At 36.1% G+C, this 16,045-nt stretch overlaps 1 protein-coding gene across 2 annotated transcripts in view; it reads right to left on the minus strand.

Annotated features, from left to right (window-relative positions):
• sat2b (spermidine/spermine N1-acetyltransferase family member 2b) overlaps positions 1-15,730 on the minus strand; it is a 41,273-nt gene extending 25,543 nt beyond the window's left edge. For both annotated transcript variants that reach the window (XM_056458461.1, XM_056458462.1), the window contains exons 1-5: positions 15,534-15,730; positions 15,399-15,450; positions 15,227-15,310; positions 9,869-9,970; positions 9,746-9,786 (exon numbers count right to left, since the gene is read on the minus strand). In XM_056458461.1, the coding sequence (XP_056314436.1) occupies positions 9,746-9,786; positions 9,869-9,970; positions 15,227-15,310; positions 15,399-15,450; positions 15,534-15,596 (342 nt within the window). In that variant the 5' untranslated portion in view covers positions 15,597-15,730. The remainder of the gene's footprint in view (positions 1-9,745; positions 9,787-9,868; positions 9,971-15,226; positions 15,311-15,398; positions 15,451-15,533) is intronic.
• Between the last annotated feature and the right edge of the window lie 315 nt (positions 15,731-16,045).

A 16,045-nucleotide genomic window follows, 5' to 3' on the forward strand; every position in this document is an offset into this window, starting at 1 on the left:
TTAGATCTTGGGTTTTATTTTGAAAAGAAAGTGCAACGATTGCATAGTTTATTGGGTAATAAATGTTTAGTCCATTATTTCATTAATATAAATAGACTTTTTTCATAATCTAAAAAGTTGGGTTGGTAAAGGGACACATTACCTTTCTGAAAATATACATTTTATTATCACACTGCACTGAAAATATACTTATACTATTTTCTTAGTCTAAGGTTTAATTAATACAACAACTATGTGGTTAAATAAAAAAATCTCACTTTTTTTTTTATTCTCTCAAAAGGCATTTTATAGTCATATCGACCCAAGTATGAGTGTATTTTATTAACTGTTTTTCTTTTATTCACCATTATATTTTTCACACTTCCTGGTTCCGGTAAGCGAAACGGCGTTTCACAACATCCGGTTCCAATGGAACAGAGTATCATAGAATGGCAGAGTCGTCTCGTTGCTGTTATAGCAGCGTTCCCGGCAGCTCCAGCTTAAAAAAAACAACATCCTTAACTCAATTTCCACGAAAAGACAAAGGACAGAGGAAATCATGGGTGAAATTAATTAGACTGAATGAATGTCCTTTGTTTCAACTGATATGCCAGAGTACGCTCATGTGCAGTATGCACTTCAAAGTAGAGATCATTATGTTTTATCAAATATTGGTGGTCTTAGTTTTATTTTGATGTGAAATTATAATATAGACAAAATTCCATTAATATTCATTAATATATAAGCATAATTTTCCCCCACATTGGAATAATAGACAACTAATACAAATGCTATTTTTTTACAACAAAATTAATTTGGTCAGTCAGTTTTATAATAAATATGGTATACTTTTCTTACAATGAATTCCTTTCTCATCACAGTATCTCAGTAACCCTGCAAGTTTTCAACTGTTATTGGTTCAATTCCTTCCGAGACCCATATGTTATTTAGTGGTATTAATCAAGACCATGGTCTTTTGATTTTAATAAATCTTATGTTGGCAAAACTTGTTTTACAGTAAACACCAAGAGTAATAATAGAGCTTTTCAAACTCTTTTCCAAAAAGAAATCACTACTGTTCCTTATAGTTTTATTGGATGTCTTTATTAAAGGGTGACTTGATTTGCTGAAAAAAAGTGTGGCTGTTACCACAGAAATATCAGGTTAGAAACAAAATTAAAGAAATATCCTATAAACTTCTCCACAGATTTTATCCAGCAAAACATTATTTACAAAAAATTTTAAGTGGAATTGATGTAAATTGTATTTTTGTAATGAATACGAGGAGAGGGTTAAACTTTTGGTATTGTACATAGTCAAAAGGAAGAGGTGCAAAAGATTATTAACAATTTTCAGTGTTCAAAACCTCTTTTATCATTGGGGGAAATGTACTTTTTGGCGTTACTGTCTAATTTACTAATAAGCAACCAAATTTTAAGGTAATGATCCTTAAACTATGCTTGTATATTACCAGCATCAGAGACTCTTTAAACAAGGAAGCCTACCCACTTTAAAAAATTGTGAACTCTATAATGTATTTATTTAATTATTACATATGTACATTTTGTATATTTGTATTTTAGTTGTTATTACCCCCTGGCATGTCTATTTTTGTGTTGTAAAATGTTATTTTCTGTTCTTTAAATAAATAATAAAAACATTCAAAGTAGATGATCATAAGAACTGGAACATGAACTAACTTTAACCTGAAAATTCAGAAAAACACCCTATACGCTACAGATGGACTGTTTTGAAGATATTTGCTTTAAAATTGAGTAATTAGTGGAAAACTGAAGTGCTTTAATAGAATCGTATTCAAACACAACAACAAATATCTTTATTTTTTCCGGTGAGTTGGAGCTAAATTATGTTTCCAGACTTGAGTAAACCTTACGAGCATTAAGCAACCTGTCATTACGGGGCTCCTTGTTCTTTCTCATTGTCCGATAGCAACTCGCCCGTATCTAACCCTGAATACAAAGGAAGGATGGGGGTAGGCACAGCTTACAGACAACTACTAACATAAAACTAATCCTGCTGGATGTTAAATAGTTATTTTTGCTAACGAATGGCTTGTGGCGTCTAGTGGTAATCGCCGTTCACTGTGTGAAGACTCTTAAACATAGAGTGTGATTCAACCAAAACTAGTAATGTTTCACTGCCACCTAGTGGTCAGGAGAATTTCCGTTGTGTTGTGACTCTTAATGCAGTTGCGCTGTGAAGTTAATGCTACAGTGTTTTCATCTTAATGCAGCAGCACTTTCATCTTAATACAGCAGCGTTGTGAAGTTAATGCTGCAGCGTTTTCATCTTAATGCAGCAGCGTTGTGAAGTTAATGTTGCAGCGTTTTCATCTTAATGCAGCAGCGTTGTGAAGTTAATGTTTCTGTGTTTTGAAGTTAATGTTTCTGCGTTGTGAAGTTAAAGGGCACATAGTTTACCTCTTTTTTTATGATTTAATATTAATATTATGGTTCCTCTGAGTGTGCCAGTTTAGGTTCAGTTTAAAACACAATTCTGATTTTTTTATTATAATGTGTTAAAAAGTGTCATGTTAGGGGCGTGTCCACAGTTCGCTGATTTATGGGTGTGTTGCTTCACATGTAGATTAGTTTCGGCTTCCCGCCAACGTAACAAGGGGGCGGGCCCATGAGCTCACCCGCTCTGCGTTTGCAACAGAGTCTGACAGGCAGAGAGAGAAAAAGCTGGAGTGAGAGGATCACCATTCAGTCGTACATGTACGACTCTGACACAGACCAAGCAGAGAGTACAAAATCATTTGTGTCTTTGTACAGTTTTACAGCCAACTGTGTGCTAGTTTCAAGTGCCGAGCTTGTACACAGAAACTAATAACCACGCACACTGAATTAACTTTGACTGAGGCACCGGATGCGCCGCTCGAATGCGGCGTGCATTTTTTAATTCTAAACATAGGTTTCTGCAGCGGTCCCCGGCGCCCAGCCGTCGACTTGAGTGTACCCTGATAGAAACCTATGTTTAGAATTCTAAAACGCATGCTAGTAAAGATCACAGGGAGCTTCTGGGATTGCGAGAAATGCAAACGGCTGAAGTATAAGGTAGACTCAATGAGAAGTACACATGTTTGCAAACCTACCTAAAGATACAACCAATAATTCCGATTAGAGTGATAATGTGGAGATTTTGCTCTTGTGTTGAGCCCACTGAGCCTTGCATCTAAAAATAGAGCTAGGGTGTTCCTTTAGTGATATTGCTTCGACTCACGCTGAAAATGGCGGACGTGAATCAACAAACTGAGGATATGATGACGCACCTGTCAATCAATATTGGTGGGCGGGGGGACCACTCTCCTACGTAAAGTTGCCGTCGGTTTGAAAACAGCTCCAATTGGTCCACCGTTTTTTATGTTTTTATGTTTTGTTAAATTGAAAAAAAAGCACAGGGTGTGCTTATATCACCCCAATTTGACAGTCTATACACCATACATGCACATATGTCTGTCCAAACAGCTTGAAAAGTAGATTTTTTTACCATAGGTGCCCTTTAATGTTTCTGTGTTTTGAAATGAATGTTTCTGCGTTGAAGTTAATGTTGCTGTGTTTTCATCTTATTGTTTCTGCGTTTCACACACACACACGGATATAACTGAGGACGCGCGTGGTGAGGAAGGTATCGCGGACGCCGCCCTCTCTATTCTGCTGCCCTAGGTGCGGATATAACTGCTGAAGACGCGGGTGGTGAGGGAGGTGTCGCGGACGGCGCCCACTCTATTCTGCCACCCTAGGCGCGGATATAACTGCTGAGGATGCGGGTGGTGAGGGAGGTGTCGCGAATGCCGCTCTCTCTATTCGGCCGCCCTAGGCGGCCACCTAGGTCGCCTCTATGGACGCGCTGGCCCTGCACACACATTACCCTCACCGTTTGCATACAGCGCCAGTTCAGCTTGCTGGGTGAATTTTAGACACCTCACCTCGAACCTGAGCTGAATTATTTTGAAACTTGACCGTTGCATGCGTGTAGGAACAGCTGACAATGCGTAAACAAAGCGGCACGCGTCACGTTTTCAATGTGGCTTTACACGCAATATGAGAATATAAAGAGTTAACCTGATACAGTACACGCGGTTACAAGTGACAAAACACAACTAAATACATAATGTGCAAGCTAGAGTAAACGAGGCAACAATTTTAATCTCACGTACTTACACTTGTGAAATGGGGGACGAAACTGATGCACATGATGCACTGATCCATGTTCTGACAGTCTTAACTGATCTTTCCTTTAATGATAAAGTCTTCTTTATAAGCATGTAGTTTCCAGAAGCACTCGAACTGCTCAAGGCTGGGCTATATTGCTGAGGTTTCATCTTTGGGTAGACTGTCAATAATATCCATCTGCACAGCGTGACTTCATTCGACCAGTGTCTGTGTGGCTTTTTTTTCTGTGTTAGTGGGCGGTTCCACAGGTTTCAAATGTCACAGGTTTGCGCGTGCAACTACTTGTGTTTCGTAGTCGCGTCATCACGAAACACCTAATGACTTGTTATCAAGAAGAATCATTTGAAGCACTATGAGTCGACTCTTTTTTTAGATGAATCAATAGTTTTAAACACTGTACTCTTACAGATTTAAGCCTTAGCTGGATATTTCACTTCACTTAGAGCTGTGTTACACAATACGTGGAAGGGCATTTTCAAAAACCCAAAATATGGGCTCTTTAATGTTTCAGTGTTTTGAAATAAATGTTTCTGCGTTGTGATCTTAATGTTTCTGTGTTTTGAAGTTAATGTTTCTGCTCTTTGAAATTAATGTTTCTGCGTTTCGAACAGAGATGTATAAAGTACTAGAGACCCAGACTTAAGTAAAAGTACAAGTACTCTATCAAAAAGTGACTTGAGTAGAAGTAAAAGTGCTCTTTAAGCACCATACTTAAGTGGAAGTACTAAAGTATTCAACATTTTTTGTACTTAAGTATTGCAAGTAGTTTATTTCAAAATTTACTAAAGTACTGAAAGTAAAAGTACAAGTATTGTGTAATGTAGGTATTAAAGAATGCAGCCAAAAGACATCATATTGTTTTGTTTATTTTAAATCTCTTTTTGGGGGGCACGTCATTAAGCAGAACGAAAAGAAACATGACTTACAATACTGTTTTTCTCTCACGCTTGAACCACAGATCTGACAGATTATAACAGCTTTAACACACACCTTTCAAAGTTGTGTCACAAAAACAGTCCATAATCCACTCAAAACGCTATTGAAACCCATTTTCGGAGCACAATTTACTGGTTGTAAACGCTGTAAACGAACGTTCTAATTCACTTGATTTTGATTTTATTGTAAAAAAAAAGAAAACGTGTATATTACTGTGTTAAATGAAAATCTGAAATATTTTATGGCTTATGGCTATGATTTAGTATTCAAAAATGTTTAATTTTGAATATGTTTTAATTAAATTGGTCTTAAACTTCATATTTTTATAGTATATTTATTCATTCTGGTACTTTTACCATAAACCAACATCTCAACCATTTGGTAGAGGCTGATATTTTAGAAATTATGGTATGTGTTGGGGAAAATGTATTGATTGTGTTAACTAGCGACATTAGGAGTTAAGAAATGCAATAAATAAAAAAATTCTATTGGTTTTTTTCTTGGTGTGACAGTTAAATGGTTACTTGTAATAAAATTGTGTCCTTTAATACAGAAGTAATATATATGAAATGTACCCTTAATTTGACCCGCTCAAAGAAAACACTCTTTCTGAATGTATCAAACAAAACTCATGCTCAGAAGACAGCATGAGCATTTATAGCAAATAAACTAATGTAAATATTCTCCCGCCTGCTTTTTAAACGCTGACAGGCGAGGTCTTACACCCCTTTGATTGGTTATTGTCTTCACCTTCTCAACAGAAAGGGCTGCTATCGGCTTTAGAAATAAAAGCGTTGTTCACTGATGGCGGGAAGAACAGCCGCGGTTACAGTCTATGTATGTATAATACGCGGTTATCACAGGTAATCTATAATAGACACAGTGGAGAAAACTTGCACCTCATACACGCCCAGGTCTGGATCCACAAGTATCGCTTTAACAGCCAAGAGGAGATGAAAAGTTACCTCACAAACAGGCCAGCGGGTCAAATGTCCAAAGTGAGAGAGGCAGAGATGGAGTCTCACAACATTTCTCTGTAGTAGTGAAATAGCGGCTCGTGTGCTGTGCCGCCTTCACTCGCCCTCACGCCTCCGTCCTTCGCCATAGTATTGCGACACCGCACATAGGAAATAAATGACGTCAGTACGTAATAACCCGTTATGATCTATTACTGAACCGATATATACCATTTTGCCTCCTCTAGTAACGAGTAACGATGCAGCTCATAAAAAATCTATCGGAGTAAAAGTATTAAACTCATCGAAAATATGTACTTAAGTAAAAGTTGAAGTAGGAGAAAAAAACAATACTCCAGTAAAGTACAGATACTGCCTTTTAGTACTTAAGTACAGTAGAGAAGTAGTTCTACTTTGTTACTATACATCTCTAGTTTCGAAGTTAATGTTTCTGCGTTGTGAAATTAATGTTTGCTTTTTGAAATGTTTCTGCGTTGCGAAATTAATGTTTGATTTTTGAAATGTTTCTGCGTTGTGATCTTAATGTTTCTGCGTTGTGAAATTAATGTTTGCTTTTTGAAATGTTTCTGCGTTGTGATCTTAATGTTGCTGCGTTGTGATCTTAATGCGTTTTGTTTTGCACTACTGGGCTACCGTACATTTCGTTCATTTGGTTCAATTTGTCAAAATATAATTAAAATGTTACGAATTGCTTCCAAACACATCTACAACGAGCCCAAAAGGTTGATCACACGACAAACAAGTCATAAATAGAATACTATAAGAAGGAGAAAATAATAATTCAATGTTTACCTGCTCTTTTGTCTATGAAGGTATTTTTGTCTCTTTGCTCAGCTCACCTCTTCATGTCTTCAAATGTCAGTGGTTCTTCACGTTACACTGACAGTCACATTTAATCTTAACCAATGTACACAGACTGAGCAGATAGGAGCGATGATGATTAGTTCACCTTTCGAGTCTTCTGGTTGAGTCTTTCGTTCATCACGTGATAGAATGGCTCAAACCCGAGGACTCGAGAGGTGAACGAGTCAGATCTCTTTCTGGCTCTAAATGCATACGATTGGCTTCTGTCTGACCCGTGAGGAACGAATGACTCAAACCCGATAGTGGACTCGTGAGATGAACGGATCAATTCTCTTTTCGGCTCTAAACGCAAATGATTGGCTTTTGCCTTTCCGCGATGAACAACTCAAAACACTTCAAATGAACGACACCACCTGCACAAATGTGCGCAGTGTGCGCATGCGCGGATGAACAAATCTCTCCCTGAGATGACTCGTAGTTCCCGAGTCATATTGAAGATTTGTTCAAAATGAACGAATCGTTGAAGAACGACCCATCACTAACTCATTCACATTCTCTCTCTCTGTGTCTCACACACACTTACCAGTTAATGCTGAATCAATTAAAATAAATACCGGAACGCAAAGCACGAATATCTGACATTTCCCAGAGCAAGATCAGCTCAAAAGGACTGCCGCCAACAGTTCATTTGCATAAGTTACTTAACACACAGGACTTATTCGCCATCTGTGAAAGGTTTCCTTTGCCTCGCGATCTCCAATGAGGCAAGCACAAGCAGAACTCGCAGCATTCAAACTCCAAGATGCCCCTGTCCAAACTCCCGTCCTGCCTCTGCTGTTTTTGTATTCTGTTTTGAATTTACGTGCGCGCGCAGTTACCATAGAAACGTTAGTTTAGTCACAGCGCCGCACACACGCATTGTTCGAAACATCGAGTTTTTATAATTTTTTTCTCCAAAATTACAATAACGAGGGAATTGTAATTGTATTTTCAATAGGAAACTGATTTCTTAGTTATCTGATGGTTATCTTTTTTTTTTTTTTTACTGAAAAATATTATTTAAGGGAGACAGCAGGCTTAGTCTATTTATTAATCTGGGGTCACCACAGTGGAATGAACCGCCAACCTATTCAGAATATGTGTTACGCAGCGAATGCCCTTCCAGCTGCAACCCATCACTGGAAACACCCATACACACTCATTCACATACATACACTACTGACAATTTTAGCTTATCCAATTCACCTACAGAACATGTGTTTGGACGGTAGGGGAAACCAGAGCAGCCAACTCCACACAGATATGCCAACTGACTCAGCTGAGGCTCGAACCAGCAACCTTCCTGCTGTGAGGCAATTGTGCTACCCACTGCGCCACCGTAAAACCCAATTTATATTTATATCTATGTAAAATATATTTAGATAATGCTTACACTGCACTAATAATGTGAAAGCATGTGATTGGCCAAGGAAAGAAAAGAGGTAAATAACCTATATTCAAGTATACAGATAACTGTTTTCCATGACTTTTCCAAAACTCTTCCAGGCCTGGAAAATGCCATGTCAAAAGACACACACACACACACAGACACACACACACACACACACACACACACGCACACGCACACGCACACGCACACACACACACACACACACGCACACGCACACGCACACACACACAGACACACACAAACGCACACGCACACACACACACACACAGAGAGAGAGAGAGAGAGAGAGAGAGAGAGAGAGAGAGACAGCGAGTTAAGCTTTGCACTCATTTTGCACGCATATGTGACATGATACTGGTAATCTCCACTGCTGTATGGATATCTGTTATGGTAATGTACAAAATAAACCTGATTTAACGTCCACAAACCGGGATTGAAGCGTCTTCTTTTATAATTGTTCTGACACGGGGCTGTGCTGATTAAGTGAATTTGAAGTGAATCGCTATAATTTATTACACACATGCTCTGTTTTAAAACATTTTAAACTTGTAAAACTTGATCACGTTTTGAAACTTGTAAAACACTCTTGATCACGTTTGATGTTGATTGATTATCCTAGCGAACTGAACCGACCTTTTATTCCCGGTTGCTTTGCGCTCGTCCTCTCTTGTTGATATGATTATACACGTGACTACGGGGACATGTTAATGCGCGCGGCTGTCAATCAATATTGGTGGGTGGGGGGACTGCACTCCTACATAAAGTTGCGGTCGATCTGAAAACCGCTCCAATTGGTCCACCGTTTTTATGTTGTTAAATTTAAAAAAAAAGGACTGGGTGTGTTTATTTCACCCCAATATGACAGTTTATACACTATACTTACACACATTTCTGTCCAAACAGCTTGTAAAGTAGATTTTTCACCATAGGTGCCCTTTAATATGCTAAAAGTCAGTCAGAAGTTTTTAAGATAAACTTAGGATTGTCAAAGTGTACTCAAACACACTATGCCAGATGAAAAATGTGCACTAAAATAAAAAGATGCATTATACAATTTATTTATTACAATAAATTAGTTTAGAGTGTATTACAATTGCTATTGTTGTACTGTATTATTGTTTATGTTGTTAATTCTTTATGCAAAGTTTATACAAATTTATACAATTTTCAGTTTTTGGCCAAAGGCTTCCAGAATTATTAGTTTCAGCCCAGAACGTTAATTTTAGTGCATCCCTAATTTTCGCTTTTGTCACACAAGACATTTTTTGTTTGTTTGATTGTTTTAAACAATGAAATAAGCTAGTGACCCCTAATATTTTCTCAAACTACATAAATATAACTTTTTTTCAAAGTGGTGTTTTACAAAAAAATAAATACATATATACACATAATTTTTAACCTACTTTAGCAACAGCTGCCAGTAAAGCCTTTCCAATCCCATTACCTGCAAGGCAAGCAGAGATGACTGATTTATTAAACATTTTTGTTCTTTTCAATTATTTATTATATTGGAAAGATTTACACACCTCTAAACTCAGGCATCACATACAGATCTTCCATATACACAGTCCTGCCTTTCCAGGTGCTATACGTATAGAAGAAGATAGCATAGCCAACGGTGGTGTTTCCTACAAAAAGACCACTGCTGTAAGAATTAGGGATGTCAAACATATTTTCATAACTGATATGACCACTAATATTTTGTACAGTATGTGCACTAGACCTAGTATACTGCATTTATTTAACCTATTGAGTTACCTTTTTATTCTGATATTTAATTCTCGTTACCAGTTAAACCAGCTAAATTATGTCTTTTCAAACTATAACACAGATAATAGGAACAATGAAACACCTTGGAGATATTTTGCCATGCTAACAGTCCAAACTTCACACTTTTGTCAATAATTCATTATTAATTAATAATTGTATTAAATAATGTTCTTTTAATGCACAAATCATAGCTCTATTTTTACTCTTAACACTTGATTTACAGAACTTTCTAATTAGTTTTTTTTACTGGTAACAATAAAAAATACAGAACTTTACAAATTACAACCAAAGCTGGGAATAACTAGTTAATCAGTGATTTGATTGCTGAATAGAGAACGACATGACTAGTGCAGCAGATAGAAGAGTTCTGGTGAAAATAAAATTTAACAGGCATGGAGGCAGTGGTTTTTATATATATGTAGAAAATAATATTTCCAATATTTTATTCATTTCATTCTTTTTCATTTGTAAAGATATTTGCGTATTGCTGAACATACTGTGTGTATTAAGCAATGTGTAAGTGTTTAAAACACACAACTAACGCACTCTTCCCTGGACTTTAGACCTGCTTTCAGCTGGTTTATTGCACTGTCTATTTTAGTTCCTCAAAATAGACCAACACACCCATGAGTCCACAAAGGGGTGCAAATGGATTTGCTATTTAATTGTGGTGTAAAGTGGGAAAATGACTTTCACTGGCATGAAAATAGCAACATGTCACGGCAATGTCTTGCGCCTTATTGCGGCAGGTGTATGACAGGGCCCATAGCATCTAACACTGTACGCTACTATTTAAACTAGGCCTACAAGGAAGGTTCTAAAGGGGTGGCATGTAGAATAGTATACATATTGAATAAATAACATTTCAGCACGGTAGTCTAATATTACACCTAGCATAGCATAACCTGATATACATACACTACTGGTTAAAAATTTGGGGTACGTTTTTTTTTTCATCAAAGAAAATTATTCTGTTGATCAAGGCGGCATCTTTTGTGTGTTTTAATTTCAGTTTCAGACAGCTTTCTTGCATAGGCATTTGAAATATAATGCACACACAACAGCATAAATAAAAAGTACTTTAATACTTCATCAGAATTTATGCGAATAACAACCAATTTAAACCACGATGAGATGCCAAAAGTTATATATGCAATAGCCCCAGTTTTTTTCTAAAAATGTATTTAGCTTGAATTAATTTCACTAGAAATAATTTTGAGTATTTAAAGTGTAATGTGCTACGAGCCTGGTATAGACATTTTAATTAACATTTAGATAATTCCAGAGCTTGCGGTGCATAAAAACATAATAGCCTACATATCCGTAAACTAAGTAGATGTACTTAGGGGTGGGCGATATGGAAAAAAATATATCACGTTTTTTTCTGGGGAATTCACGATTTTTATCCCGATGATTTTCAAGTTGTTTTTTAAAGACTATTTTGCAAATTACAAAGGTACAATACAACCAAATTAATGTCCCTATATAAAAATATACTCTTACCATGAATATTTAAGAATATTTTAATCAGGGTTCTGAACCGGTTCAAGGAACGGAAATGAAAAACGGAAACGAAAGACATTTTGCAGGAACAAAAAAAATAATAAAATAAAAAAAACGAAAACAAGATAAACGTTAATCATTCTGAACAGAAATGTTTGCAGTTAACTGGTTAATAACCTTATTTTATCGTTCTCTTTATTATATGAATTTGGGAGAAAAAAACATTCATTTAAATCATGTGTACAAATGCGACGGTGACGCATAGAACATGAAATGCCTGCGAAGCAGACATCATAAGCGAGAGTCGTTTCTGATGCGACGAGCTTGTCTTAAAGCTTACCGAGAACCAGGCTCTTTCATGTACAAAGGTTTAAGTTATTGCTATTAAAACTTGTATTTATACAAAATGAATTATTGATTGTCGATCTTTTTTAGAAAAATAATTTTTCTATTTTATTTTAGATTGTGTTTAAAGAAAACCCTTTTGTTAATATTTCTCTTATGACAAATCCTCTGATAAATCGATCTGTAATATTCAAGGATGAGGGGCAGATCATAAACATGATCGATAAAGTTTTGAATGATATATGTTATCAAACCACCCAAGCATTCTTCATTTGGATAATTACAGTGTTTAATAGCTTAGTCCTTATAAACAATCCATTAATAAAATACATTATTTACAAGGCTACTGAAGAAAAAAACGAATATGCAGTATGATCCGCATAAGCAAACTGAGGCAAGCGCTCGTTTTTATATAAACTATAAATGTCTGGCGGTGACACGTAGTTATGCCAGTCTATAAAAACATAATAAAGCTTGAAATACTTTAATATTTTAAAGTAAGAGGAAGTATGTAAAGTTTGCACAACCAATGTTTGGTCTTATTAACCTGCTTCCCATAATTAAACGTCCTGTAGCCTACTTTTTGATTATTTTACCCGCGGATTAACAGCAGCACTAGCTGACATAAACGAGATCTGTGCATAACAGGGTTTTATGTGTCCTCAATATGCAACGTAAATTGCACACACTTTATTATGTATTGTGTGAAATCGGGGACGCGTCTCTCAGCGCAAAGCATAACTTATTAAAATGCCCATGCTTCATCGGTCATCGATAAGGTCCATCGGTTTTAAAGGTTTTCCAACAATAAATCGATCATTGAGTAATCTTTAGCATCCCCAGTTGAATCAATTGTAAAAGTAATGTCAATGTTATTAAAAGGCACACATAATCTATCAATTAATTATCCAATACAGGGCTACTAACTTTTTGCCTTGGTGCGAGTTTTTTTTTTTATGTGCACCCCACATTGCAATGAATGTATGCAATTTCATATTTATATAAAAAATAAATAAGGCAAGAATATGAGAATGACATTTTTTATATTTTTACACCAACAAAAATATCTGGTGGCAGTGCACTTGTTCAATAAATTTTTTTGTAATTGTAACATTCAACATGCAACTAAATAACTATATATTACGCTAAATAACTAAAATAGGCTTTATAATTGTATTTTCTGATTAAAACAAAAGTGATTTAGCAATGCCGCAACCACAGACAAGCCAATCGCAGAGAAACAAAGCAACCACAGAAATCAGGGAAACCGCAGTGAGCACTTTTTATGAAGTTATGCCTTTCTTTTTTACTTAATTACTGTGCGTTTAATGTTAAATAAATCAACAATAAATAGGCCTATAAGTGTATCCTGTGTGTGTGTGTGTGTGTGTGTGTGTGTGTGTGTGTGCGCATGCGTATTTTCACCAACTGTGTTGTTCATTTTTGAAACAGCTCTCTTCCAAAACCGAAAGTTACTTTATCTCTCATGCAAAGCAAATTTTCAGCTTTCAATCGAATAAAAAAAACAATCTACAAATAGTCAAAATTTGCCCAAACTGTGTAAAGAAACTGTGAAGTGCAGCCACACATTGAATCTGAGGTCTCATCTCACTATCATCCAGACATCGATTAGTAGATGCCACATAAACGTCAAGTCGTGAAACTGACGCCGGTACCAGCTGAAGCCCTTGCGAAATGTCAAAATACAGCACTGAAACGAACAGGTAATGTCTTTCAGCCAAAAAGTCTATCAGTAGGATATCTTTAAAAAACGTAAAAATGTATATTTCAAAATAAAAAACTGAATTTAGCATGTCTCACTGTCAATTAAAAACATGTAATTCATAACAAATTAGAACTGTAGACCTGCAGAGTGTAAACTGTATACAGGGGGTGTTGGTGAATAGCCTACAGCACATAACGCTATTGAGTTAATATCTCAGAGAGAGATTATGCTAGCCTAATTTGAGAGATTTAAAAAAATAAAAGACATTTTAAAAAAAGGAACAACACGCAAATCGGCAACAAAAAAAACTGGTTGCATGTTTCAGCACTTGCCACTGGATTAAGTAGATGGGGCTGTGTGTGTAGCGCCTTTAAGCAGCGTGTCAATCAACTGCTGCCGGTGAGCGAGAGTGTGCGTATAAGGGGGCAAAGCCGGTATAGATATAACCAAAAGCAAGTTCATAATATAAATATTTCAATAACAATACTTATCGAAAATTCATTTAATTTTACCACTCGAATAGAATTCTTTTAGTTGCACCATTAAGAAATCATGGCACTTTAGAGCCCTGCAATACTTTATAATAGAATAACGTTAATAACTGGTATTTTTTTCTAGAAACCCATTTTCGGAATGTTTTGTTTCATAAGGAATGCAAGAACAGAAACGAAAAAAAAAAAAAAACAGTTCTGCTGGGAGTGAACCAAATGTATTTTTTATTTTTTCATGAAGGGATTTTGTGTCTCCTCCATGTTTGTGAAAAATACTGGGCGCATGCCCCTTCTGTAAAAAAAACCTTCATTTGACAGATGACAAGTATTTACTACAGTATTTTTTTCCTGCAACTTAATAGCTTATACAGTATCATGCAAATATGTTTTAGTTCAGTAGAAACCCCTTAATGGAATAAGGATCATGCCCAACATATGATATGGGGTTATTTTCTAATTATATCTCCTTAGAAATATGCTATAAATAGCAAAAATACGCAATAGTATCCTGATGCAGCCTTGATGATGCAAGCCGAGACTGCATATCTCAGTGATGCAATGTCAGACACAATCCACTCAATTGAGCTAGTGACGTCACTGTGAGGAGACCCCTCTCTAAATACAGACTTTCCTCTATGTCCCCCATTCAGTTTTTTTACTTCCTGCCCTCCATCTGAATTTAGGGGCGCTTCCACGGCTACCCCATGTGTAAACTCTGGTCACCTTAATATGATTTTGCTGTTGATATTATTATTTTATAAATTAACTCATTATTCTTCATTAATTTTAGACATGGCATGTACTGTATTCTGTACAATAAATGTATGTGAAAAATAACTGACCTGAAAAGTGTTTTTAAACTAAATATTTATTTTTATTTCGTTCGCAACAATAACTGGGATCGGATCCATCTGATTAAAACTCATTGACAAAAATGTTTTGGCCAGTACAGTATCCGAAATATTCAGAGATGTCGGAACACTATAAAAATTCATATAATGCAGGGTAAGAGTTTATGACATAATATTTAGTTTTTTTAAGAGTCATACCATCTTCAGACTTGTGCTCCTCAGGTACTTCAGCTACAAGACACCGGTAAAAAGGATTTGGGCCAAATCCATCTCTCTCCAACTCTAAATAATAGAAGAAAAAGCAAGCCAGTGAACAGCAATCTATTTTGCTGCTTTAAAACTTCATATAATTAAGCTAATTTACATTCACCTTTATGAGATATCTTTACTTGGTCGGGCATCTTTTCATAAACAGCCAATTCCTACAATAAAACATTTACAAATAATAGAAATGTATTCTGCCCTAACAATACGTTGTGATTTTTAACGCATGTCGTTTGCTCACCATAATCATACGTTCTATATTCTTGCAGTCCTCAGGTTTAGCTGCGCTAATAGTGAATTTCATGTTGCAGTGGTAAAAAGCGATTTTCTGAACTGCCTGATTAATTAATTATTATAAATTATTATAACTAAAGTTAGGCTACTTTACTAAAACGCTCGATCGCATGCACGCAATGTCAGTCGGTGCATAGTGGCGTCTTCTTCTTCTTTCATTTTATTAGCGGGTTGTGAACCAAGCTATCAAGGTGCATACCGCCACCTATTGTCATGGAGCATGAAAAGAATGGACGCTGTCTCTCAGTGTTTTTATAAGCTTTTCATAAATACATTTCACGATTGCCCTTATTTGTTTGCCTGTATTTGACCTAAAATACTGTTGAATGTACTCCAAATTTTAGCAATTCTTTTTTTAAATACTCTTTTTTTTTCTACACAGAATGATATACTGTCTCCTAAACATAATAACACAATCATGTTAACTTTTAATAGTTGTATCATTCTACAGAAATGTAA

This window comes from Danio aesculapii, chromosome 5, assembly GCF_903798145.1.
Source record: "Danio aesculapii chromosome 5, fDanAes4.1, whole genome shotgun sequence".
NCBI lineage: Eukaryota > Metazoa > Chordata > Actinopteri > Cypriniformes > Danionidae > Danio > Danio aesculapii.